Genomic DNA, 24,227 nt, shown 5'->3' with positions numbered 1-24,227 from the left:
GCCACCGCCCCGCTGCCGCCGCCGCCGCCGTCGCCGCAGCCGCTGCCGCCGCCCGCGGGCTGCGCGACTGCCACCGCCGCCGCTGCCGCCCAGCCTTGGCCATGGACTTGTTCGGGGACCTGCCGGAGCCCGAGCGCTCGCCGCGCCCGGCTGTCGGTAAGCGGGTGGCCGCCCGGCCAGGGAGGGGAGGACAGGCGGCGGCGGCCTGGAGGCCCGCGGCGCCTGAGGCGAGCGGCGGGGCGGAGCGGGGGCGAGCGCGGCCTGCCCGGGGCCCGGCTGGCGGGCCTCCGTCATGTCCGCCGCGCACGGAGGAGGCCGGGCTTGGGAGCGGGCCGCGGGCCGCAGGCCGCCGCGTCCTTTTGTGTGCGGCCCTCACGTGCGGCGGCGGAGGGCGGCCGGCGGGGCCCAGTCCCGCTCCTGAGCCCCGGCGCCCTCGCGCGCGGTTTGGCTCCGCGCCCCGTGGCCTTCCGGTCGCCCCCGCCGCGGTCCCCGCGGGCGGGACGGCGGCGGGGCTGCAGGTGGCTTTGTGCTTACCCCGGCGCCGCGCCGCGGCCCCCGCCGGCGTCATCCTTCGTGTCTGAGGCCCGAGGGGAGGGCTCGTCCTCTGCGGTCTTAACATTTTACTTTTCGCAGTAGTTCTCTCTCGCGTCCGCGGCCCCCAGAGCAGGAGTTCTAGCGCAGGTGCGCGGGTCCGCTGGGCGCCGGGCCTGGGCGGGTGCGTGGAGCCCACGCGCGAGCAGCCTGGGACCAGGCCTTTGTTAGCGCGGTGTGCCCAGTGCACTGCGCTCGCTGCGGGTTTCACCGTGCGGGACTTCCTGGCACTTGCCCACGCTCGACTTCCAGAGGACGCTGCCCCGCAGGCCCGCAGTTCTGAGCCCATCTCGGCGGCAGACGACCTGGAAAAGTTTAAGAGCAAGTTCAGGTTTCTAGGCTCCCCTCCGCCCACGAGATCGGAAAGCCTCCAAGGTAGGGTCCTGGATGTGTGTTGTTCAGTCCCCGGGGGATCTCGACCCTCCCGCTCCTTAGGAGCCTGGAGACCGTGGGTTTGGAAGCCAGTGTTGGACGGAACCAGAAGGGGAACAAGATCCGGCCTTTGCTTTCAAAGAGCTGACGTCTAAATGCAAGTGGTTATAATTAAAACTGGCAAAAGTTAAGGACTGTGGGAAACACCGAGCGCCTGGAGGAGTGTTTGCAGTCTGTCCAGGAAGAGTGGGGAAGGAGGCGGTGCTGGAATTGGGCCTCCGACGATGGGTAGACTTGTGCTGTGCAGAGATTCTAGGCCCAGGAACCGTGTGGTGGGGTTGTTAAGCCCTCTGGATTGCAGGAGCATTGCACGGGGCCTGGATTCTGCTTGTCAGGTGTGAACAGCCTGGCCAGGCTTTGGGGGCCATTATTCCCAGTAATGGTAGTTACTCTATCCCCGCTCACCCCTCTGATGGTACAGAAACATTTGAATAATTATCTGTGAGCCATTCACTTTCTAAATTGTTCTAGTTGTGGCTAAAATTGTTTTGCCTGTAGGTGGAAACTCTGGCTTTGTGAACACCATCTTTTTTTTAACCATGTTGATGGAGTATACCTTCTTTCTCTGAATATGTTTGGGGCAGAGTTTGGATTTGCAGATGTGCCTGTAAGTCTGTCATTTAAAGAAGAAAGATCTCCATAACTTTTTACCAGAAATTAATTTGTCTGCTTAGGAGAAGGCACCCTTTATATGATACAAAATCTGACAGCTCCTAACTCTTATAAGTTGGTACTTGGCAACTTGTCACTGAACACAGTGAGTGGGGAGGGCGTCTCGCCCTGCCTGAGATGTCAGGGCAGCAGAGGGACTGCACAGTGTTTAAAACCCCATTCCCTGGAAAGTGGATTAGTGAACTGCTCCTGGGGCAGGCACTGATGCCATCACAGGCCCTGCCTTGCTGAACGTATTTTTAAAAATAGCTTTAAAAACAAAGAAGGCGTGCTTTCTGAATTAGTAGATGATAGGAAGCTGAGCGGGATAAGTACTAGAGTGAGTGACAGAGCTGGGATCCCAGGTTATTTTGACGGACAGTTAGTTAATACCAACAAGATGAGATTTAACAGGGTAAAAAATCATTTGAAGAACAGAATCTGATTTCATGATCTTGTGAAAAAAAAAAACTGATTTTTGAAAAACTAGTTTAAATGCCGTACTTTGTTTCAGAAAGTTGATGATACTGGTTGATAAAATTAAAAATGGAACAAATGAAAGGAAAATAAGGTTGGTTTCATAAAGTGGTTGGAAAGATGAGCAAAACTGCACCATCTTGACCCTCACACATGATGTACAGGTGCTCATGTAGGGAGTACTGAAGACCTTGTCATTTTCACAGTCTCAGAGAGGAGTGGTTTTGGACATGTAATCAAACTGCCTTGAGATCCACTAACTGCCTTCTGTGACTGTTCCTACTGTTAGCACATGTGTTATAGAGTACCACATGCTTGGTGCTACAGAGTACTGCATGCTCGTTGCTGCACAGTACTACATGCTCGGTGCTACAGAGTACTGCATACTTGTTGCTACAGAGTACTGCATGCTTGGTGCTAGAGTACTCCATGCTCGGTGCTACAGAGTATTACATGCTCAGTGCTACAGAGTTCTACAAGCTCGGTGCCACATAGTACTGCATGCTCGGTGCTACACAATACTACATGCTCGGTGCTTAGCGTACGTGCTACACATGGTCAATGCTTAGTAGATGCTAGTGCTTAGATGTTAGTATATGAGCTGTTAACTTTAACAGCTATTTAAAAGGAAAAAATGGGGACGCCTGGGTGGCTCAGTTGGTTAAGCGGCTGCCTTCGGCTCAGGTCATGATTCCAGCGTCTTGGGATCGAGTCCCACATTGGGCTCCTTGCTTGGCGGGGAAGCCTGCTTCTCCCTCTGCCTGCCATTCCGCCTGCCTGTGCTCACTCTTTCGCTCTCTCGCTCTCTCTCACAAATAAATAAAATCTTTAAAAAATAAATAAAAAAAATAAAAGGAAAAAATGCACTCTTAACTGGATTTTGTGAGTGTCTAAAGGGAGGAACTTTCATACTGCTCAGATTACATCAAGTGTATTTTGTTCTTTGATTTTTGTTTTAAACATTCCATCTAATGTTCCTGCCTCCAAGCCTCTGGATTTTCATGGTCTGAACAAAAATGTAAAAGGAATGCATTAAATGTTTTCAGATTTTGTGCTAAATGAGTAGTTTTCACGCCAGCATTTATAGATTTGATTGCTGAGGGAATCAAGTTTTTGTATGTTGAGAGGAGTTGACCTAAACGAGGAAGTATGCCCATTTCAGACAGGAATGAAAACTCTCTGCTCTATCACACTCCCTAAAAGTGCTGCCTTAATGTCTTTAAGATCAACAGCTTATGCTTGATAAGTTGAAGGTGTCCTTTAAGGTTACTTTGACAGTAAGTTGGTTTCAGTTTTATAGGGTGGTTCTTTCACTTACTTGGTTGCTATACCACCGTACTTTAAAACTGCTCTTCAGCTCTCAGAACTAAGCAATTACTGCAGGGTAGGCCATCTTCAAAATAGTTCTATCCAAAAAAACCCTGGAGATCTAAATAGAAAAGTTTGAGATACTAGAAAAAAACACTAATTGTAAAATTTCAGGACTAAGCAAGAAAAAACTCATAAGAAATTAAAATGGATTTAACTATGTAAAAATTAAAGTTTCTGCAGGACAAAATACCACAAAGCAAAAGACAAAATAATTTCGTAGGGGCATCTGAGTGGCTCAGTAGGTTAAGTATCTGCCTTCAGCTCAGGTCGAGATCCCGTCCAGGGATAGAGCCCCACATCGGGCTCTCTGCTCAGCAGGAGTCTATTTATCCTTCTTTTTCTCTCAAATAAGTAAATAATTTTTTAAATCATCTGTAATTTTTTAGTAGCTCTGAGGGATGTGAACCCTCTTCTTCTTTTTTGAGAAAGAGAATGAACAGGGGGGAGGAGCAGAGGGAGAAGCAGACACCCTGCTGAGCAGGAATCCCCAACGGGCTCAATCCCAGGACCCTGATATCATGACCTGAGACGAAGGCAGCTGCTTAGCTGACTGAGCCACCCAGGTAAAGTCTTAAAAAAAAAATAATTTCGTACACATACAAATGATCCCTAATAAATGAAAGGCTCAAACACATCAGTAAGAAAAAGACAGATAGACCATTTGAAATTGTCAAAGGCTATATGTATCCTGGAAGTTTATGGAAGAAGAAATGCAAATGACCAGTCAGTTAAAACCAGTGCTTAGCTTCCTAAGTCACTGAGGAAAGGAATAGCAAATCAGTGATGCACCATATTTTCACCCAGCAGATTAAAAATTGGCATCATTGTGGTGAGGATGGAGAGAAGTGGACATTCTCATAAAGTATGTTGGGGGTAGACATTCCCACCACTTTTTGGAAATAGTTTTGGACATCTGTTAGATTTGAACCATTTATATGCTTTGACCTAGCAGTCTAGCAGATAAGTAGGGATATATATCTAAAGTTGTTTACCGTGTCATTATTGTCATGTGAGAAACTGGAATCAGCCTGCACGCTAACTGGAATCAGCCTGCACGCTCATCAGTAAGGGGACTGGACGAGTGTGTGGCAGTGCCTCCCACGCAGATCAGAACATAGCTGTTGGGAGGAGTAATTAGACCCAGATGTGCTGACCTGGAATGTTCCCGGAGGGCTCACATGAATAAGGGTATACGGAGAATGTTGTGTATAGTACGCTTCTGCGTCTTAAAGAGTAAAATGCATGTACACAAGTGCATCAGTTTAGAAGGTAGAACATACCCACTCAACTGTGGTGGGGAAGGGGAGCTTTTTCTAAAGCCTCTGTGGTATTTGAAGGAGGTACATTGCTTTTGTAGTTGGAACATTCAGGTATAAAGAACTATTTAGGCAAAATATGTGATCTTGTACATAGCAGCCTTTAGCCAAAGTGAATATAATCAACCCAAGAGTATTTTTCTCAGCATAGTGTATAACTTTCAGTAGACTTAGCTTCAGAATATGGAGAACTCAAAACAGAACAAAACAAACCGAGATGACATTAACTGTAATGAAAAATGGTCTTCAGTCTTGTTTTATTCTTTATTCGGGTCTTATATTTAGAATTCAGGGGGCCTTCCTCCAAAGTTTTGGGTCCTAGTTACACTTCGTCTAATTATTGCTGACCCAAACACTTTGGATTACTGTTTATCCAAAATAGAATGTTAGGTTCTGGCCATTCAGACATTTCCATTATAGTGTCTATCATCTACAGATATATATTTTTTAAGATTTTATTTTTAGGGGCGCCTGAGTGGCTCAGTGGGTTATAGTCTCTGTCTTTGGCTCACATCATCATATCAGGGTTCTGGGATCGAGCCCCGCATCGGGCTCTCTGCTCAGCAGGGAGCCTGCTTCCCCCACCCCCGCCCCACCTGCCTCTCTGCCTACTTTTGATCTCTGTCAAATAAATAGATAAAATCTTAAAAAAAAAAAAAAAAAGATTTTTAAGTAATCTGTACACACAACGTGGGGCTAGAACTCACAATCCCGAGATCAAGAGTTGCATGCTCTACTGACCAAACCAACCAGGTGCCCCACAGATTTTTATTTATTTATTTATTTTTTAAGAATCCAAATACAAGCATTTCTAAGAGATCCTTTCAGTGATGCAAAAAGTATTCCAGAGATCCAAGAACCTTGGGATTATCGTTGTAGGATTGTCAGGGTTCAATGAGATGGTATGTGGAGGCTGGCTGGCACCTTGTAGGGGCATGGATGGAAACCAGGAAGCCTGGATTTGACTGCCCACTCCTCACGGCCCTCCCTCAGTGTCACCGGATGGCCTCAGTCTCCTCATCAGTACGGAAGTACAGTAACAGTACTCACCTCATGAAGCCATTGGAAGGAATGAGTGCTTTGGAAACATGTAGAGACCACCGGAATCATGCCCGGCAGGCAGTCAATGTTCATTATTTCTAAGAGCCGTTCTCAGTTGTGACCAACGAAAATGAGACGATCCCGTTGTGTTTAATTGAAATAGCACTTACAGTATTCCAGAGTGAGAAAGAAGGAATGGGGAGGTTCATTCATTTAGCATGAGGAGGTGGGCCCCTATCTGGGGACAGTGCTCAGATTGGGGCACTATTCTGAGTGTAGCCAAAGGACAGAGGCCAGGCCGGAAGCCCTATGGTGATGAATGCGTGCAGCATCTGAAAATGTCTTCCCTGGGAAGGACGACTTCCCCACTGGACACTGGCAGTGGAAAGACTTGATTGAGGTGGGTGGTTTAATTTGGAAATTAAATCTGACCTGACCCAAGGGTTGGTGGCTGTTCAGGTTGGCCTCCTCCCTGTAATGTTCTCTCTCCCCAAGATGCCCGACTCTCGGGCCCCACTGAAATAGCGTCCTTGCTCTTCATCGTCCTGTAGGGTTCTGAGTCTGTGCGGAGAATGGGCATTTGATGGTTAGACCCAGCTTGGCTTGGATTCCTCTTGGAAGTGCCCTGCTAGAATATTAGGGCTTCTCGTAGGAGGATTACAGAGTGAGTGAATGGTTGTTCTAAATGCCATTTAATGTCCTTGTGATGCTGCTGTTTGAATACCTCCTATAGAGTGTTTATGTCACTTGTGAGAAAAATGAAAATATTTGCAGTTACTTAGTCTGTTTGGAATCCTGAGGGAAAACAGTGTAAGTTAATGGAGTAGACATTTCCCATTTGATTAGGGTGTAAAGCAGAAGAGTTGCTTTTTGTTAAATCAGGAATTTGTAAGGTATTTAAGATACTTTTGACCTAATAACTCCTGAAGAAATTTCTTTCCTTGGAGTTTCTAAATTTTAAATTAAATTTTTGCTTTTACTTTGTTTTTATTATTTGTTTATTTTTTTAAGTAGGCTGCACGCCCAGTGTGAAGCCCAGCATAGGGCTTGAACTCAGGACCCTGAGATCAAAACCTGAGCTGAGATCAGGAGTCGGATGCTTAACTGACTGAGCCTCACAGGTGCCCCTAAATTTTTGTTTTTAAAAGAGCAGACTTTGGGGCACCTGGGTGGCTCAATCGGTTAAATGTCTGACTCTTGATTTCGCCTCTCAGGTCATGGTCTCAGGGTCGTGAGATTGGCCTATGTGGGGCTCTACGCTCAGCACTGTCTGCTTGTCCTTCTCCCTCTGTTCCTCCCACTGCTCTGTGCTTGTGCGCTTTCTCTCGCTCTCACATGAGTAAGTAAACAAATAAAATCTTTTTTTTTAAAAAGTAGAATTGCTATCCAGCTCATTTCTGCTTAGAGGCAGAGGGTTGATGTAGCTGGAGCTTTTGGAGCATACAGTAGAGCTGGTTTTTAAATGAGGATGTTTCTGTACTTGAACTCAGAGGAACATGAGGTGGGACAAACTTCATAGGATCGGAGTGTGCACGCCTAAATCTTCAGCCCTTTGTTTCTCCCATTTCCTGTGTACCAGTTCCTGTATTTAACAGCTTAAACAGAAATTTTGGGGAAAGCTGGAGAATAAGGAATGGTTAAATTTTATGTGGAAAGGGATAATTGAGTAAAAAACATTTAAGACCAGTCCTCTTGGTGTATAAATCTTCAGGTTTTTAGATTTAAACAATTTCCCTGGCTTGCTTCTGAGTTTAGGTTGGAGTGTCCAAAATTCCTTATTTTCTCTATAGGTAGTAATTAAGTGGGCACTGTGTGGGGATGCCAAGTTCACACAGATTTGCTTCCATCAGCCTTTCACCTCTGAGCTCATTGTTTGAGATTCTAGTGGGTGGGTGCTTCAGAATGCTGTTGAAATCAGACTTTCTAAGACCATAGATCTTTGGTCAGACAGCAATCCCTCCGTCTTTGACCTTTTTCTTTTTTTAAAAAGATTTTATTTATTTATTTGACAGGCAGAGATCACAAGTAGGCAGAGAGGCAGGCAGAGTGGTGGGGGGCAGGCACCCCGCTGAGCAGAAAGTCCAATGAGGGGCTCAATCCCAGGACCCCGAGATCATGACCTGAGCTGAAGACAGAGGCGTTAACCCACTGAGCCCCCCAGGTGCCCCTGTCTTTGACCTTTTATCTGGAAGGACCATGTAATTGTCTTCTTGCTCTAGAACCAGTATTTTTCTTCCCAGGATTCATTTTTTTAAAAAGGTTTTTCAATGTTTGGTGCTTACAGGAATGAAATTATTGAGAAAAATACTTGTTTTCCTCAGGATACCCAGTGGCCCTTCAGATGCCTGTTGGGTCATCTTTCATTGCCTTTATGTTGACTGTAACTGTTGGAAGCAAATGTCTTTGTTAAATAGCTGCTGAGAAAATACTCTGTAGAATTTAGTCCAGTGAGGAGGAGAAGGTTTGAGTTTAATAGCAGACCTCTCAGAAGGTCTCCCCCTCTGAACCCCTCGTCCTGGCCGATGACTGGATGCTGTCTAAGCAGGCGCTCTGTGTTGTAGGCAAAGAAGCTCAGAGGGGACCTCTGCTTTTTGATGACCTCCCTCCGGCCAGCAGTACTGACTCAGGTACAGTCTTCAGGCTCTCCCAGGTGTGTGTCAACGTGTCATCCTGGGGTTGTAGTTGTCTGAATCTTTGTCCCTTTCCCCCATTTTCAACACACAGATGTTTTAGGTGTTGGACTGTCTTAAGTTTTGAATCCATGGCATCAGGTAAGGCAGAAAAATCCGCTAGTTGCTGGCCCTGAGGAACTGCGTAAAAATGTTGAGCAGTTTTCTCTGGTTCATTTGAGTGTTTATTTTACTAGCTGAAATACGGCTTAACTCTTTCCGGCAGATCTTTGTTTCCTTTGAATTGAGAGGACCTTAAAATAAAATAGGTTCGAGACATTACTTACCGAAGTATGAGTTGCCACTGGACTGACACGAGAGGTTTTGAGTTTATTTCAATGACCTGCATAGGTGTCCTGGTGGGATGGGTTCTGAAACTTGAGCCTCACCGGGGTTCTGTGGGCTCACTGAGTGTTCTGCTGTGTTTCAGGGTCCGGGGGACCTTTGCTTTTTGATGATCTCCCACCAGCCAGCAGTGGCGATTCAGGTAAGTGGTTGGGAAGAAGTTTGATGTGTCAATGGGAGTAATACACAAGAAAATTATTCTTATGTAAAATGTACTTATTAATAGGTTTTAACAGGGTTTAGGATTATATTAAGTATAGCATAAGATTTATTAAAATAAAAAATACTTAGGCAGCATCAGGTGGAAGCAAAAAGATTATATACTGCATCACTTTTTGGTGATTATTTTTTACTTGGGGTTCAACCTCTTGCAAATAACTTTAAGAATTAAGAATTTAGTCATTTACTTTGAACTTTGTTATTAACAAAAAACAATTATCTCAAGAGTTTGCCTCTGCCTCTTGTCTGTTCCTGACAGACTCTCATATATTCAGCAGAAGTATCTGACATATGAAAGAGTTAAAAACTTTCAATATCCCTGAACCTGTAAATACAGACGGTCTTCTCTTTTATGGTACTTGTATTAAAAAGACTCTGATCTTAAGAAAATGAAATCTGAATGACACTGGTTTAGTGACTGGTACAGACCACATGCAGGAATTTCTTGAAATTCAAGACCTTAGTTGATTATTTTCAGTCAGTCTTTACAGTTCTCAAGAATCTCTTTATTGAGCTGAGTTCATTTTTGTCAAGCCTGTTAACATTGGTTGCACCCGCTCCATAAATACGTTTTCCTCTTTACGTCCCAGTTAGGGAGAGGGAAGAACAGAGCAGATTCCTGTTGCTTGTCACCATGATGAATCTGTTATTCCGTGTACTCACTGAGCTCTTCTCACAGGGAATTCCCCCAGGTGGGGGCAGGGCCGGGGGCACAGGCCCTGCAGTGGGGGATGCAGGCTGTCTGGTTTCATATGCAGTTATCTTCTGGTGTAAGAACCTTCCTTATGTCATCAAGTGGAACACTTGCTGCTTTTTAAGTAGACTTTTTTGCGTTATTAATTCATTACATAAAAATCAGGATTAATCTAGAATGTATGGATTAAATTAGTATAGTTCCTATATTTAGAAAAAGTTATTATAATCATCTTACACAAGAATTCTCAGGTTTTCAGGCCTGTGAGCCCATGCTAAAATTGTACAGCAGTCTCACACAAGCCCAAGACCTTCCCAATAAAGACAGTATTCTTTTTTCTTTTTGTTTTTGTTTTTGTTTTTTTTTAAGATTTTTATTTATTTATTTGACAGAGATTACAAGCAGGCAGAGAGGCAGGCAGAGAGAGGTGGGGGAAACAGGCTTCCCGCTGAGCAGAGATCCCAATTTGGGGCTATATCCCAGAACCCTGAGATCATGGCCTGAACCGAAGGCAGAGGCCTTAACCCACTGAGCCACCCAGGCACCCCAGTATTCTTTTTTCTTAAGATTCTATTTATTTGGGAGACAGAGCATACAGGAGCAGAGGGAGGAGCAGAGGGGAGAAGCAGGCAGGGCTCAATCCCAGGATGCTGGGATCACGACCTGAGCCAAAGGCAGGCACTTAAATGACTGAGCCACCCAGATGCCCTAACCAGTATTCTTATAATGAAAGTTAATATGTGCCAACAGGGTTCTTAACAGATTTAATAAAAGAAAGAAATTTACTGTACCTATGTCTTAGTTCTTCATAGGGCAAAAGACAGTCAACTAGTAACAGTTTAGAAGATTTTAGCACCATTAGTAACAAGCTTGATTTTTTCGGATATAGAATCTAACCTTGCATCCAATGTATTGGGTTTTTTGAGAAGACATTGTCACATTTACAAAAATCAGCTACATTTTAGCCATAAAGTAAGCCCCAATAAAGAACTGATTTCATATACAGACCATATTCTCTGACTTCACTGTGATTCAGTCAGGAGTCAACAGCAAAACTGTAAAAATGTCTCCGTTTTGCAAGTTAAAAGAGAGGAAGATTGTTGTCCGTCCACACGGGGAAGGCTGGAGCAAGCAGTGAGTGACAGCAGGCTACCAGACAGACCTCTGGGGCAAGTGTGTTGGAAACATTCGGGAAATCTTCTCCATCAGTATGCCTCATTATGTGGGACAGGACGCATGTGTTAGGTTCTTAGGTTCTGCTGTTGCAGACGTCCATCGTTTTGCAAGTAATTGACTCTTCTTGAGGGCAGGGACATTTTCTTCCCTTTTTCTAAAGTGCCCCAAAATGTCTAGCACATGGTAGTTGAGTAACAGTTGCCTACTTTCATACTGAGATGCAGAGAATATAGAGAGCCCTTATTAGGACCATGGCTGCCATTCATGGGATACGTGGCGAACCAGGCTCCGTGATAAATGCTTTACATACCTCGTCCCCATCGGTTTTAAAGCCACCTTCCAAGATGACAGTATTCTCCCTGGGTCACAGATGAAGAAACTGAGGCTGGAAGTTGGAGTAGCTTGCCCGGAGGCACACCTCCGTGAGTGGCAGGACTGGGACTTGAAACTTTTCTCCTCCCAAAACGGGCTCGCACTGCGGGCGCCCTCAGCGTTGGCTTTGAGCACGGTTCATCCCTCCACACCGATGAAGGCCTCCGCAGTCCTGTTTTGCCTTTCATGATACTAGCAATTCCTGAAGCCCGACGTTTGCCTCCTGTTAACCCCCTTCTGGTACTTACTACTCTTTTGACTTGCTGAGGGTGTGTCACTTGGCAGATTTTGGGAACTTCCCTCTTGATAAGTAAGAGCCTGAGGTCTAAGACATCTAAGACATGTGGGTGCCATAGCCCCAGGCCATGGGCTCTGGGTTTACCACTGAGAACCCTCCATGACCAGTCCGCTCACAGTGGGTCTCAGCAAGACCTGGGTCTTGACCTGTGCTTCCCCCGTTGGTGCTCCAGGTACGCTGCCCCGCCCCCAAGGTAGCAGCCAGGAGCCCTGCGCCTGCCTCTCTGCCCAGGCTCCTACACTGTGTCACTGTGTCATGTTGTCTCTCAGGGGGTGGGGAAGGGGGGGTTGTGGCCTGGCTGCTGGGGACTTTCCTGCCCACCTATAGCTATGTCTCTCTCTGGCTTTTCCTTGTGTCCAGGTCCTCTCGACACTGCAATGTCCCAGATGGTAAAGAGCGAAGAGAAAGGAGCAAAGAGAAAAGCCCCCGAAGGAGAGAGGAATGGCAGTGAAGAGCTTGTGGAAAAGAAAGTTTGTAAAGGTTTTCACACAGCTTGAAAACAAATGTATTAGCCTTCCTATTTTAAAACAACCCAGAGCAAAACCGAGTTCCGCTTTCCCATTTATGGTGCTTCCTTTTTGTGTCTATACTTAAGAAGCCAGTAGGATTCCCTCTTTGCAGACAGACCTCCCACGTTTACTTTTGCCTCTGCTGCTTTCCCCGTTTGTGTGTGACCCTCCCTTTGGTCAGACATGAAACCCTCATTTGTTCAAGGGTGGAAACACCAGGTGGACTTGACTTTACCTTCTCTAGTGAACAGTTGGCTTACTGACCACCGCCTTCTCCCTGACCCCTGTCTTTGCTCCCAGCCTGCTGATGAGTGCCCCGAGGTCGGTGATGAGCTTAGTAGGCAGCATCCCAGGAGAGAGCCTGAGGCTGGAGAAAGCAATTGGAATTCATGCTCAGCTTTGTGACTTGTCAGAGTAGAGAAGTGAGAGGTTCCATCAGAGAGAGGTAGCTGTGGGTGCTCCAGCCCGGTAGCAGCACAGTTCATCCCCTGCCCTGGAGATGCCGGGCGGAAGCCGCCGGCACAAGGGCCTGGCAGCTGTGCGAGAGACTGTCTAGTGTGCGTAAGGACAGGGCCTTGAGCGAGCTTGTGGCTGCCTTAGCCGCAAAGGCACGGTGCCTGCCAGCAACGGCTCTGCAAAAAGTGTTCACTTTAATATTTACGGGGCCCTACAGTGTCCGCAAACGGGCTTCTCCCAGCCTCGCCATCAAATATAGATGGGCTGCCGTGCCTCCGCTGGGCTCTTTCCTCCTCCTCGTCCTCAGGTAGAGGAGAAGCAGCTGTCTTAGCATTTGGGCAAGTTCTTCACCAGTCTCAGGCATGGAAATCGGTATTTTCAGATATCCCACAGGGCATTTGGGATAAACTCTGCTTACTGGCATTTCCCTAAACTCGGAATTTTCTGCCCTCATTAATTCCTGACATGACTAGATTTCTACGTAATTCCTTGCTGCAGTTCAGGATGACCACACCTTCCTTGCTCTGGTACTAAGGTCTGACGCCCTTAGCTGGAGCCGTCGATACTAACGTGCCATCGTCTGCCTGCTGTTCACAGCAGAGCCCTTGCAAGACTGTCCTTGTCCTGCGTTGGTTTGGTCTGGTTGCAGTTACAGGCGTGCAGCTGGGGACACAGATGGCTTGAGAGTATAGCTGCTCTGTGTGTACAGCTAGGATGTCACTGAGTAAAACAGCCAGAGTTCCCTCTCACTTGCTCTGGGACTAGGGCTTCTGGAGGGAAGAGCACAGTTTTGTATTGGCTTTTTGTTCTCCCTTCCTCAGCCTCCTCAGTGATATTCAGTTTGAAAGGCTATGTGGCCGAGCGGAAGGGCGAGCGGGAGGAGATGCAGGACGCCCATGTCATCCTGAACGACATCACAGAGGAATGTAGGCCCCCGTCATCCCTCATGTGAGTGTCCGTGCTCCAATAGGCCTGGGGGGCACAGAGGTCTCTGTCTGATGGGGGTTTGGACTGTGCTCAATTTCTATTTACTGGAAAGAATGGCTTGTCACCGGGACTGCTTGGTTTGGGGTCAGTGGTTCTCAGCTGGGGTTGGTTTCGCACAGTACTGACATTTTTGGGTGTCACATGGAGGGCTGTGTGACCGGTATCTGGTGGCAGGGGGGCAGTGGGATGCTGCCGAACAGCCCAGAGTGCACAGGACAGCCCTGCAGCAGAGAATCGTCCAGCCCCAAGTATTATTCCTGCAGAAGTGAAAGGGAAAGGAGCCTCCATGTTGTGAGTTTTTGGGGTGTGGCCTCTTCCTCAGTATCTAAAGAGCTTCCAACAGAGAGACTCTGACTCTCTGAGCCAGGGGGCAGAGTGGGAAGCTGCTAATCACAGCGCATACGGGAGCCAAGGAGAGCTAACAATGGGGCCCAAAAAGAGAACAAAAAACAGAAATGGCATCAGGGAGAAGAAAAACAGGGAGCATTTTCCTGCTCCTTTGGATAAGTTCTTAGGCATGGAGGAAAACCATCAGAAGGTGGGACATCAGGGTGTGTCCTATCAAGTTAAATGAATATGCATGATACAATTGGTTACATAGTCTACGCCCCACCAGGTTTCCATCATCATATCATTTGTGTGTTATATTTACTGACACCAGTTGGTCCTTAACGGGCAGTGTGCCAGAGCCATGGCTGCTGGTGGCTTTTGTCTGGGCAAGGAAGTGAGGTCCCTGCAAGGCATCCGCTCATGGGCCAAGGTGACCGTATGTGTACATCCGCTCACAGTTGTCCAGCCGCCCTTGCTCACCTGGAGTGTGCTTGGAGTTAACTTCTGCAGCTAGGAAAGGGACTTGGAGAGCCCCAGGGGAGTGGACCTCACTGGGATCACCAAACATTATCGAGCAAGTAGCATGCCTAAGAGAAGGGTTCAGGGTTAAGAAGCCGATGAAGTTGTGTTTTCATGGCCCAGGATGCCTCCATTGAAAAGGAACTCGGAACATGTTTAAAAAGGCAGTTTTGCACGGTAAATGCCATTTCTCATAGGTGTTTTCATTCTTCCTTCTCAAAACAGTTCAGGTCACTAATGGCATTTGTTCCATATATGCATGTTTTCTGGCAAAATTTGGAAGAGGAATAGGGATAGGATAAGAGCGGTAAGATGGGCCTCAAGAATTAGATGTTGGATCAGTCTGAGCAGTAATTCTGGAATTACCCACCCTCTGTTCTCTTAGGTGTTTCTCATTGTCTTGGATTAGAAACTGTTTTATCGAGTGTGTTAGCGTTTCAAACTAAATCTGATTTAAATAGAAAAAAGTTTATTCTTCAGTGAAAGATCGGTTAAGAGAGCTTGATATTTAAAAAAAAAAAAATGTGAGTCTTCCAACTCTTTTTTTTATTATTTTTAAGTAATTACTGTCCCCAGTGTCAGGCTCAAGCCCACAACTGTGAGATCAAAGAGTCGTACACTCTTCGGACTGAGCCAGCCAGGCACCCTAATTTTCATGGTGTTTTAAATTAAAAGTTGAAAACTTGGGGCTCCTGGCTGGCTCATTCGGTGGAGTGTGCGACTCTGGGTCTCAGGGTTGTGAGGTTGTTTAGTTTTTAAACTAAAAAAAAAAAGAAAATACCATCAAAATTATTTCAACATTTGTCTCCATTAGTGCTGTGTCCTTTTTAGTCACTTGGAACAGTGTGGTGTCTTACCAGGGGACATCCTCTGTCTTGTGAATGCGGACTGAGATAAGATTTAGAGGGCTTGGGGCACTTGGGTGGCTCAGTCATTAAACATCTGCCTTCAGCTCAGGTTGTGATCTCAGGGTCCTGGGATCGAGCCCCATGTCGGGCTTCCTGCTCAGCAGGGAGCCTGCTTCTCCCTCTGCCTCTGCCCCTTCCCCTGCTCCTGCACACATGCACTCTTCTCTTATAAATAAATAAAATGTTAAAAACAAAAAAAAACATTTAGCGCCTTAGTGGTGAGGAGCAGTCTTTGTGAAAATCTCGGTAACCATCAGTTCGTTCTTCCAGTACCCGGGTTTCATATTTTGCTGTTTTTGATGGACATGGAGGAATTCGAGCCTCAAAATTTGCTGCACAGAATTTGCATCAGAACTTAATCCGGAAGTTTCCTAAAGGTGGGAGTGAAAACTGGATCGGTTTGGGTCCCTCTTGGTGTGTGTTTGTGTAAATCAGGAAGATTGGGGGCGTTGGAGAGTTCTTAGTGGCTCTTTGAAGGCGGGGCCAGGGGCGTGTGGGCTCTGAGGTGAGCAGGTGGTGGCCGCAGAGGGTGTCTGACTGATGGCACCTTGCACGGAGAGTTTGTGTGTGGGTGTATATCTTGCCTTCACACTCAGGAGATGGTAGACCAAACTCAAATGACCCTGTCTCAGAGGTGGGGAAGCAGAGATGTTCTTGGTCACAGTACAAAAGCAAAACGGCAGCAGGAGGAGAATTTCTTCTTCCTGAGAGTTTGTCATCTTGTTCGTTCTGTAATAGGAGATGTAATCAGTGTAGAGAAAACCGTGAAGAGATGCCTTTTGGACACTTTTAAGCATACTGATGAAGAGTTCCTTAAACAAGCTTCAAGCCAGTAAGTGTGACCACGTAAAGATGTGTGATTGGGGTATGCTTGTGTGTGGTTTTCCTTAAACACGGTTTAGGTCTTCTGATAGCTAAGTATTGGTGCTCACTGTCTGAAAAATCCCTCACACTGAGTAAGCTCTTGTAACTCCTGACTGACCCTGAAACAGTAAAAAAGAAAGTTATCCAGCAGCTTCCATGTTGAAGTGTAAAAGACACAGACCAGTCAGCTCTGAAGTGCATCTTCAAGCTGCCAGTCTGTTGGAGGTGGCCGTACCTGTGACGTGTGTCCCTACAGGAAGCCTGCCTGGAAGGACGGCTCCACTGCCACGTGCGTTCTGGCCGTAGACAACATTCTGTACATCGCCAACCTTGGAGATAGCCGGGTACGTGGCTAGCCGGGTGTCCTTTGCCATGGGCAGCCCCTTGGCCAGCGCGTCTGTGGCGGGATGGATGTGCTGGCTGGAGAGAAGTCTGTCCTGCTGTGGGGCTGCTGCCGGGGCCCTTGCAGACTCCACAGTGGTGGGGTGGGGAGCAGCAGCCACGCTTTAGGCACACGCCCCGCACAGCATGCTTGCACTCTGTCTCTGTGGTGCTGTGGGCCAGCGGCGTGCCAGTCCCTTAAATATTTCCCAGCTGTGTTTCTCTGACCTCAGATAGTAACCCTTGCCTCCCCAAATCATTGTGATTTCAGGAAAAGTCAAAATTAGTTAGATAAGTGCTAGGTGATATGCCATTTGTCCAGAGCCTTGGCCACTCGGAAGAAAAGAAAACTCAGTTGTTTCCCACTGTGACACCCGTATGTCAGCCCCAGTTGTGGGGAGTGACTTGAGGCTGGAGGGCAACACCCTGCGGCCAGGCTCCCACTGCCTGGCCCCCCTTCAGAACCTGACAGTCATTTCCTTGGCCCTTTGTGGCAAGCCTGGTACTCCATCAGAGTGTTGGGGACAGAGTGACCCTTCCCACTCCGGCGGCGGCTGCTGACCTGACCCACCCCGCCCCCTGGAATGACTGGTACATAAATGCCAGGCACTGGGGGTGCAGCAGCAAACCTCACAGGCAGTCCCTGTGCGAGCTGGGCTTATATTCTGGTGATTTTCTAGTAAACGGTCCCAGTGCGTATGTTGTATTTAGGCTAAACAACAAGTAACATGTAAAATCAGCAAAAAAAAAAAAAAAAAAAAAAAGACTTTGGAGTCAGATCCACATTGCTGTGCTGGCTGTGTTCCTGCCTCTGCTCCGTGACTATAGGCATGATACCTATTCTCTCGGCCTCATTGTCCTCCTCTATAGGACTAGGGTTTTCCCAGAAGTCACCAAGTGGGGCAGACGTGGCCGTGGAGCACACGGAGGCACATGTGGTCACCCCCTCCCCAGCTCTGCCTCCCGTGGATTCACGGACCAATTCCACCTGGAGAGGCTTTGATCCTTGGCAGGTGCCTCCCTTCTGTGTCACAGGCGAGAAGACAGCCCATGGAGGGGGTGTGGTGCTCGGCTGGCTGGGCTGGGACCCGACTTGAGATACTGGTCAGGGCTTCTCTCCCTGGCTGCTGGGATGCTCCTTGGCTGCTTGAGCCTCTGAAGTCCTGTTTGTCAGTAGGAGATGGACTCTGAAACTCGGCTCTTAAGCTTTGTCTTTCCCTGGTAACTTTAAGTTTCCTGACTGTCATCATCTCTACGTTTCCAGGCAATCCTGTGTCGTTTTAATGAGGAGAGTCAAAAGCATGCAGCCTTAAGCCTCAGCAAGGAGCATAATCCCACACAGTACGAAGAACGAATGAGAATACAGAAGGCTGGAGGAAACGTCAGGTGACGGGCACTGGCGGGTGGTCCCGGGGGGGAGGGCTGTACCCTGTGGGAGTGGCCAGGGACTTCCAAGGGTAGAACCTTCCCTGTGACATTGTCTACGGTGAGATGAGGCTGTCCGAGGTCTAACCTGGGGAAGCAGGTGAATGGATGTTGCATGATTTCACATTATGTCCAACTGGGAGCAAAAGAGGGTACCAGAAACATGGCTCCCTGTGTTCACAGAAGAGGAGGCCTGCCTCAAATTCAAATTCTCCATCTGTAGTGTTTTCTCTGTGCCTAGGGACTTTCATAAATGGTATCATTTGTCACACCTGAATAAGCTACAGTTTTAGGGGAATTCTCCAGAGAGGCAATCTGAAGGGGTGAGGACAGTGGGTATTTGTAGCACGTGTTGAGCATCTCCGGGCTTCCCGGATGGACGGCCCCAACCGGCCGGCTCTGTCCACAGCTCCATTTCACCTCTCCCCGTCTCTGACCACCGCATGCTTGCCCTGGCTTAGATCTGTGTCTCCGAGGTAGCTGGCGGAGGTTGGTGTCTTCCCTGAACCACGGGAAAATTCCACTTCAAGGACACTGTGCTAGGAGTCTGGCCAGAACGTCCCCTGGTTCATTTTACAGTTTGACCATGAGGATGTTCTGTTCTGTTGGGACAAGAGACCAGTAAGGCACCCCGGTAAGACAGTAGTTGCTTGTCTTTGGAAGGGCAGTTCTTCCCCTGTTGTCCGTTGTGACTGCCCAAGCCTGGTGCTGGCTGGTTCAGGGCTCTCTGGGGGGCAGCCAGAGCTCTTAGACTTTGTCCAGAAGTTTCTTAGAACCTTAAAATTCTGCTTTCGCCTGACCTCCGTGGAGAGATTTTGACATTGACAGTCCTATGGCTGGCAGTTACTTTGTCTCCCGGTCTGTACAGAATCAAAAGCAGGTTTGGGTGCTTTAGAGATGTGCTTAGACAGCATGGCTTCAGGTGGGCCCCTCATGGCCAGGAGGGGAGGGAGGTTCTGAGCAGCAGTGTTGAGCTCTGGTTCATCCCTCCCCAGAGGCCAAGACTGGCCAGCTGGGTCTTTTCCACCACACCCTCCCACTTGTATTTTTAAAACATTCATTTGAAAGTTTTTTGGAAAAAAATTTAAAATAATAGAACAGTTCATTATCAACTGCCTAGAATCACTAGTTAACGTTCTGCCCTATATGCTTTGTGTGCGTATGTGAGGCCAGCCCATGTGAAGGTTGGACACCACCCCGCAGGAAAGAGGGACTGTGGTGGCTGGCTTCTCTCCTGCCTTGTCTAGATCCCTGTTCCCTAGTTTGAACCCAGCGTCATCTGATCTGCGCTCAGCTTACTTCAGCCTCCCACTTCCTTGTGGCATGGTGGGCCGGCTGGGGAGGTGGCAGTCATGCGGGGTCACCGGTGTCCCATTTGCCTGCATTCTTTCATGGGTCATTGAAGTGACTTGTGTTGCATTTCCTTTCTGCTGAGAGCCAGGCCTGAAGGACTCAGCGCGGTCAGCTGGTGCAGTCGTGCTCTGAAGTACAGACGGCTGGTTTCTGGGTCCACGGTTCCCTGGGCTCCCACTCTCCCCTGTCCCTCCAGCAGGGTGGGGAGCATGAGGCCCGCTCGGATGGGACTCTGCCCGGGAAGCAGGAAGGCAAGCAGCAGCTTCTGTAGTGTGGCTCAGGATTGCTCTGTGTTTTCTCTCTGGGCTTGGCGGCATGAACAGGTCCTTGGGACCTGCCACTTAGTCTTGGTAAAACAAGCCAGCTTGGTGACTCGCGTGGGGGTTCCACAACTGGTGCCTTATCACTTGGTCACTGAAGAAGCCCTCCGTGGGATTCTCACGGTGCTTGTGCCCAGTGCTGCTTCTGCCCTGCTGCTGTACCTTTGGCCACTCTCACTGTTCAGGGATCGTGCTCGAGAAGAGTGCTCAGCTGCCCATAGGTGCCAGCAGGTCTGTGGTGACAGCTGGGCCCACAGGGACTTTGTAGCTGCAGTGATGTGCCAGCAGGTACACGGCAGCCCAGGCCAGTGGGGCGTTCCTGGCCGTGTGCACTCATCTGCCTCGCCTTCCAGAGCTCTTGTCCGTGGGAGAACCCCCACAGACCTCCACGTACAGCGCTGGGGTTTACTGGGAGCTCCCGTGCCTCACTGTTTGCCTTCTCCTCCGGGTGCACACGATGGTCTGGGGGCCTGCGAGCTTGCTGCTGCCGGAGGCCCCACCAGAATGGTTCCTGGGGCCCCCGAGCCGGGCTCTTTGCCCTGGTCCTAGAACTCTGATGACAGGCACCCCGTTTAGAGGGCGCCCTCCAATCTCTGGATGCCTTATTTAGAAATAGAATGGGTGAAAGTGGAACATTGTGCAGAATGCTACAGTTAATCCAGTTTAAATTCTGTACGTAGCTCATGTGAAGAAAACCTTCGTCAGAACCTGGAACTCGTCACTTTCAGGTGTTTTCCAAGTCCGATTAGGTGTAAATGCACAAAAATCCTCCTATTCCAGCTGCTCTTAGTTCTGGCTGCGTGCTCAAATTACCTGAAGGAGCTTTGGGATAAAAACACAACAGAAAAACAAAGCCAGGTCCCAACCCAGTGCCATCAAGTCCAGCTGGGCTGCGGGCAGGACAGGTTGGTGGGCTGTTCCATCAGGGTGCCGCCAGGCTGAGGCGCCAGACCCGCGGAGATTCGGCACGGACCGTGTAGATACATCTGTATGGAGGCTGAGAGACGCAGTGCTGATTAATAACGCGGACCCCGCAGGCTCCATCTTTCCTTCTGCTTAGACGATGCGCTGGAAAGTCCATGCACCCGTGATCTGTCAGATGGAGTCTTTGTGTTTCCCTCCTCTCAGGGACGGTCGTGTCCTGGGTGTGCTGGAGGTGTCCCGCTCCATCGGGGATGGACAGTACAAGCGCTGCGGGGTCACTTCTGTGCCGGACATCAGACGCTGCCAGCTGACCCCCAATGACAGGTAACAGTAGCACAGCAAAGGCACGGGGCCTGGGCATGGGCTCTTGGGTCTCTTCTTGAACTTGGAGCAGGTGGGCCTGGCAGGTGAGGGTGGACAGACTGTCATTTCTGCTCTTGTGGGCCCCCCAGTCTGGTCTGCAAGCATACATGCGAGTGAGTGATTCCGGCACTGCGTGTCTGGGGAGTGTGGGGTGCTATGGGAGATGTGGGGCACATCCCAGTTGGAGGAAGTAGAAGGGCTCTCCGGCAGAGGGAACACCCGCAGAGCCCTTACAGGAGGACAGTGGGACACATGGCCGGGCAGATGCCAGTCATGGAGAGTGATGGAGGAACTATAGCAAGGTGCTCTGGGAATGGGTTGGGAAGGGTCCCGAGTCCCGTGTGTGCTTGCTGGAGAACCAGGGGTGGTACTGAAGCAGAGCTGGGCTATGTGGAGAATGAGGGGGCCGTGCCCAGCTGCCTGCGGAGATGGTATCCTGCCATCCACAGCCAGGGGAAGCCCTCAGCGAGGAGCCCTGCTGGCCCTGCTCCCTGTGCCATGTGAGGGGGCCTCCCCATGGCCCTGCCTACCTGGCCTCTCCTGGTTTCTACTCTTGTCTCCACCTGTGTGGTGGCTGCTGTGCTCTTATCAACCTTAGGGCCCAACCTTAGGGCCACTTCCACCAGCCCCTCTGATTCTCTGAACTGTGCCCCAGGCCCCCTGTTGTATGCAATGTGCTAGCACCGTTGCTCTGGGTTATAGTCCTGGGTTTGTGGGACAGGTCGCTCAGCGTCTGTCAGCGAACTGGAGGGGGCGGGAGCGTGCCTGCTGGGCTCCAGGCACACCCGTGTGATCTGTAAGTTCTTTGGGATGTGTACCCCATCAGAGGAGGAAGACCAGGACCTGGGTTAGATGCGCAAAGAATGAGGATTCTGCTTCTGCGCTGTGGGGAAGCTCACATCATTCCTCCGTTGTTCAAGGAGCTCCTGTGGGAGTCCCAGGGAGGGGCTCTGAAGGGAGCTCATCCTGGTTCAGACAGTGGAGATAGCTGAGTGTTCTCACTGGGGTCCTGGACTCTCACAGAGCATTCACGACGCCCTTCTGTGTAGGTCTACACTGTCGTGTGGTGATAGAAAGTCAGCGTGTATTTGCCATAACACATGATGTTTTTTACTCCACGATTTTCCTTAAATTCATTTAAGAAAGTGCAACACCTGGTGTTTGGGTTAATCCATAATCATATTATTGGTGATCAGGAGGGTAGTCTCAATTCTGATGGATAATACCCCAGTTGTATTTTTTTTCTTAAGTAGGTTCCTCTCCTAACATGGAGCCCAACATGGGACTTGAACTCAACGACCCTGAAATCAAGACCTGAGCTGAGATAGAGTCGGACGCTCAATTGACTGAGCCACTCAGGCACCTGTTTTGTGGTTTTTTGGTTTTTGTTTTTTCCCTAGCTGTAAATATTTTTAAGTGGTTTCAACTTCCGTGTCATAAAAGTTAAATTTTTTTTTTTAAATTCCTGGCTTGGTCACTGGCATGATTGTAGCTCAGGTCGTGATCTCGGGTCATGGGATTGAGCCCTACATGGGGCTCTGCTGAGCAGGGAGTCTGCTGAGAGTCTCCCCCTCTCCCACTCCTGCTCCCACTCGCACGTCACTCTCGCTCGCTCACTCAAAAAAGCAAATGCCTTAGCCTTTGAGTAGCTGGACACATATTTATTTTACCTCCACTATCAAGCTATTTTGTAGTTTGCTGCCACAGCACATTTCTGCTTCCTCCATGTTTTAGGTTCATTCTGTTGGCCTGTGATGGCCTCTTCAAGGTCTTCACGCCAGAAGAAGCGGTGAACTTCATCCTGTCCTGCTTGGAGGTGAGAGAGCTCCCCATCGAGTGGGAGCTGTGGGAGCTGCACTGGGGGTGTGGAGACGAAGGTGTCCCCTGGGGCACTTGGCCACCGTGAGCTCCCCTGCAGGGACCCAGTGCCCCAGTGCCCCGATGGCAGCTGGGGAGCAGCGCTTCCTCATGGAGAGGCCCTGGGGGGGGTGACAGGGATCCCCGTTCAGTGGTGCCCCCTCTCCTGCCCACTAGGATGAGAAGATCCAGAGCCGGGAAGGGAAGCCCACCATGGACGCCCGCTACGAAGCCGCCTGCAACCGGCTGGCCAGCAAAGCAGTGCAGCGGGGCTCGGCGGACAACGTCACCGTGATGGTGGTGCGGATAGGGTCCCCGTGAGGGCTGGCGGGGCTGGGCGGCATGGCGGTGACCTCGCAGGTTCATCGTGTGTGTGTGCACATTCCGTGTGTCTCGTGTACTCCTGTGGGACTCCCGTGGTTGTAAATAAAGGTTTTTTTTTTTTTTAGTGTTTTATTTTATTACATTTTGAGCAATTCTTGACCCTTCAAGTGTTGTGTTTGCTTTTGGATACACTCTGGGTCTTTCCTTATTAAACTGTCGTCGGCTTCTTGGATTGGCCCATGATAGTGACCCACTAGCTGCTCAGTGTGCCACGTTTCATAGTTCCTAGCACCTTCCCTGTGCTCTCTTGCCCTTGAAATGATCCTGGTTGGGGAAGTGACATTTACAGGAGGAGAGGGAGGTAGGAACCCACCTAGACAAGCTGTCAGAGGTTTACAGGCTGTAAACCTCACGGGGCAGGATGCAAGGCTTTGCTGCGGGGAAGATCGGGTGGGAAGTTACTGCTTTCCAGAGTGGTGTGCCTCACAGGCCCTCCCAGAATGGCATGGAGTTTGGCTTCTTTTTGATTCCATTGGTAATAGATGCAGAGGGGCCCCAACACCGTGGAGCGCCGGTTTCCTGGGACGTGCGTCTGGACACCCGGGGTGGGGAGTGGGCAGTGTCCTGCCTTGAGTGGTCAGGCTGCCGTTTGGATTGGCCCCTGAAGTCCAGCTTCCGCTTTGAGGAAGGTATGTTCCTCCATTGGGCCCCGCGCTGGGCTGAGGTTGGGCTTCGCGGAGACACTTGAAAGGGATCCTTACGGTAAAAATGTTAACAAATGCTTATTAACTAGCCCATTCATAAGAATAAAGTGCTTCTCAAGTCCTTGTGTGAAACAGGTCACTCCAGTTGCTGTCATTTGTATTTCAGTAAGGTGGCCCTGAGGCCTCTGTAGGGTTTGCCTCAGGATGATGTAAGTTTCTCAGATCTTGCCTGGACGCTTCCAGGCAATTGCTTGTGCCCCCACCCATCCCAGAGCACGCCTTATCACCCCTTCAGCTCCAGAGCCCGGTCCCCGCTGCCAGCACACCCTTCCCCGGAGAGTAGGGCACGGG

The 24,227-nt window shown here is 49.2% G+C and overlaps 1 protein-coding gene across 4 annotated transcripts; it reads left to right on the top strand.

Annotated features, from left to right (window-relative positions):
- Positions 1-23,312, top strand: ILKAP (ILK associated serine/threonine phosphatase). 4 transcript variants are annotated; one of them, XM_047721523.1, is made up of 12 exons: positions 1-156; positions 8,441-8,506; positions 8,979-9,035; positions 12,013-12,132; positions 13,439-13,565; positions 15,632-15,738; positions 16,100-16,193; positions 16,482-16,569; positions 17,871-17,992; positions 20,833-20,952; positions 22,726-22,807; positions 23,026-23,312. In XM_047721523.1, exons 1-12 carry the CDS (start codon positions 102-104, stop codon positions 23,167-23,169), a joined length of 1,182 nt encoding a protein of 393 aa, XP_047577479.1. In that variant the 5' UTR covers positions 1-101; the 3' UTR covers positions 23,170-23,312. The 4 variants fall into 4 exon arrangements, with proteins under 4 accessions (XP_047577479.1, XP_047577480.1, XP_047577482.1 ...); XM_047721524.1 differs by lacking the exon at positions 8,441-8,506 and having other exon boundaries at positions 5-156; XM_047721526.1 differs by lacking the exon at positions 1-156 and having other exon boundaries at positions 8,443-8,529.
- The last annotated feature ends 915 nt before the right edge of the window (positions 23,313-24,227 follow it).

This window comes from Lutra lutra, chromosome 3 (genome assembly GCF_902655055.1).
Source record: "Lutra lutra chromosome 3, mLutLut1.2, whole genome shotgun sequence".
NCBI classification, from domain to species: domain Eukaryota; kingdom Metazoa; phylum Chordata; class Mammalia; order Carnivora; family Mustelidae; genus Lutra; species Lutra lutra.
The sequence above is the reverse complement of the archived record's forward strand: the minus strand, read 5'-3'. Positions and strand labels throughout refer to the sequence as shown.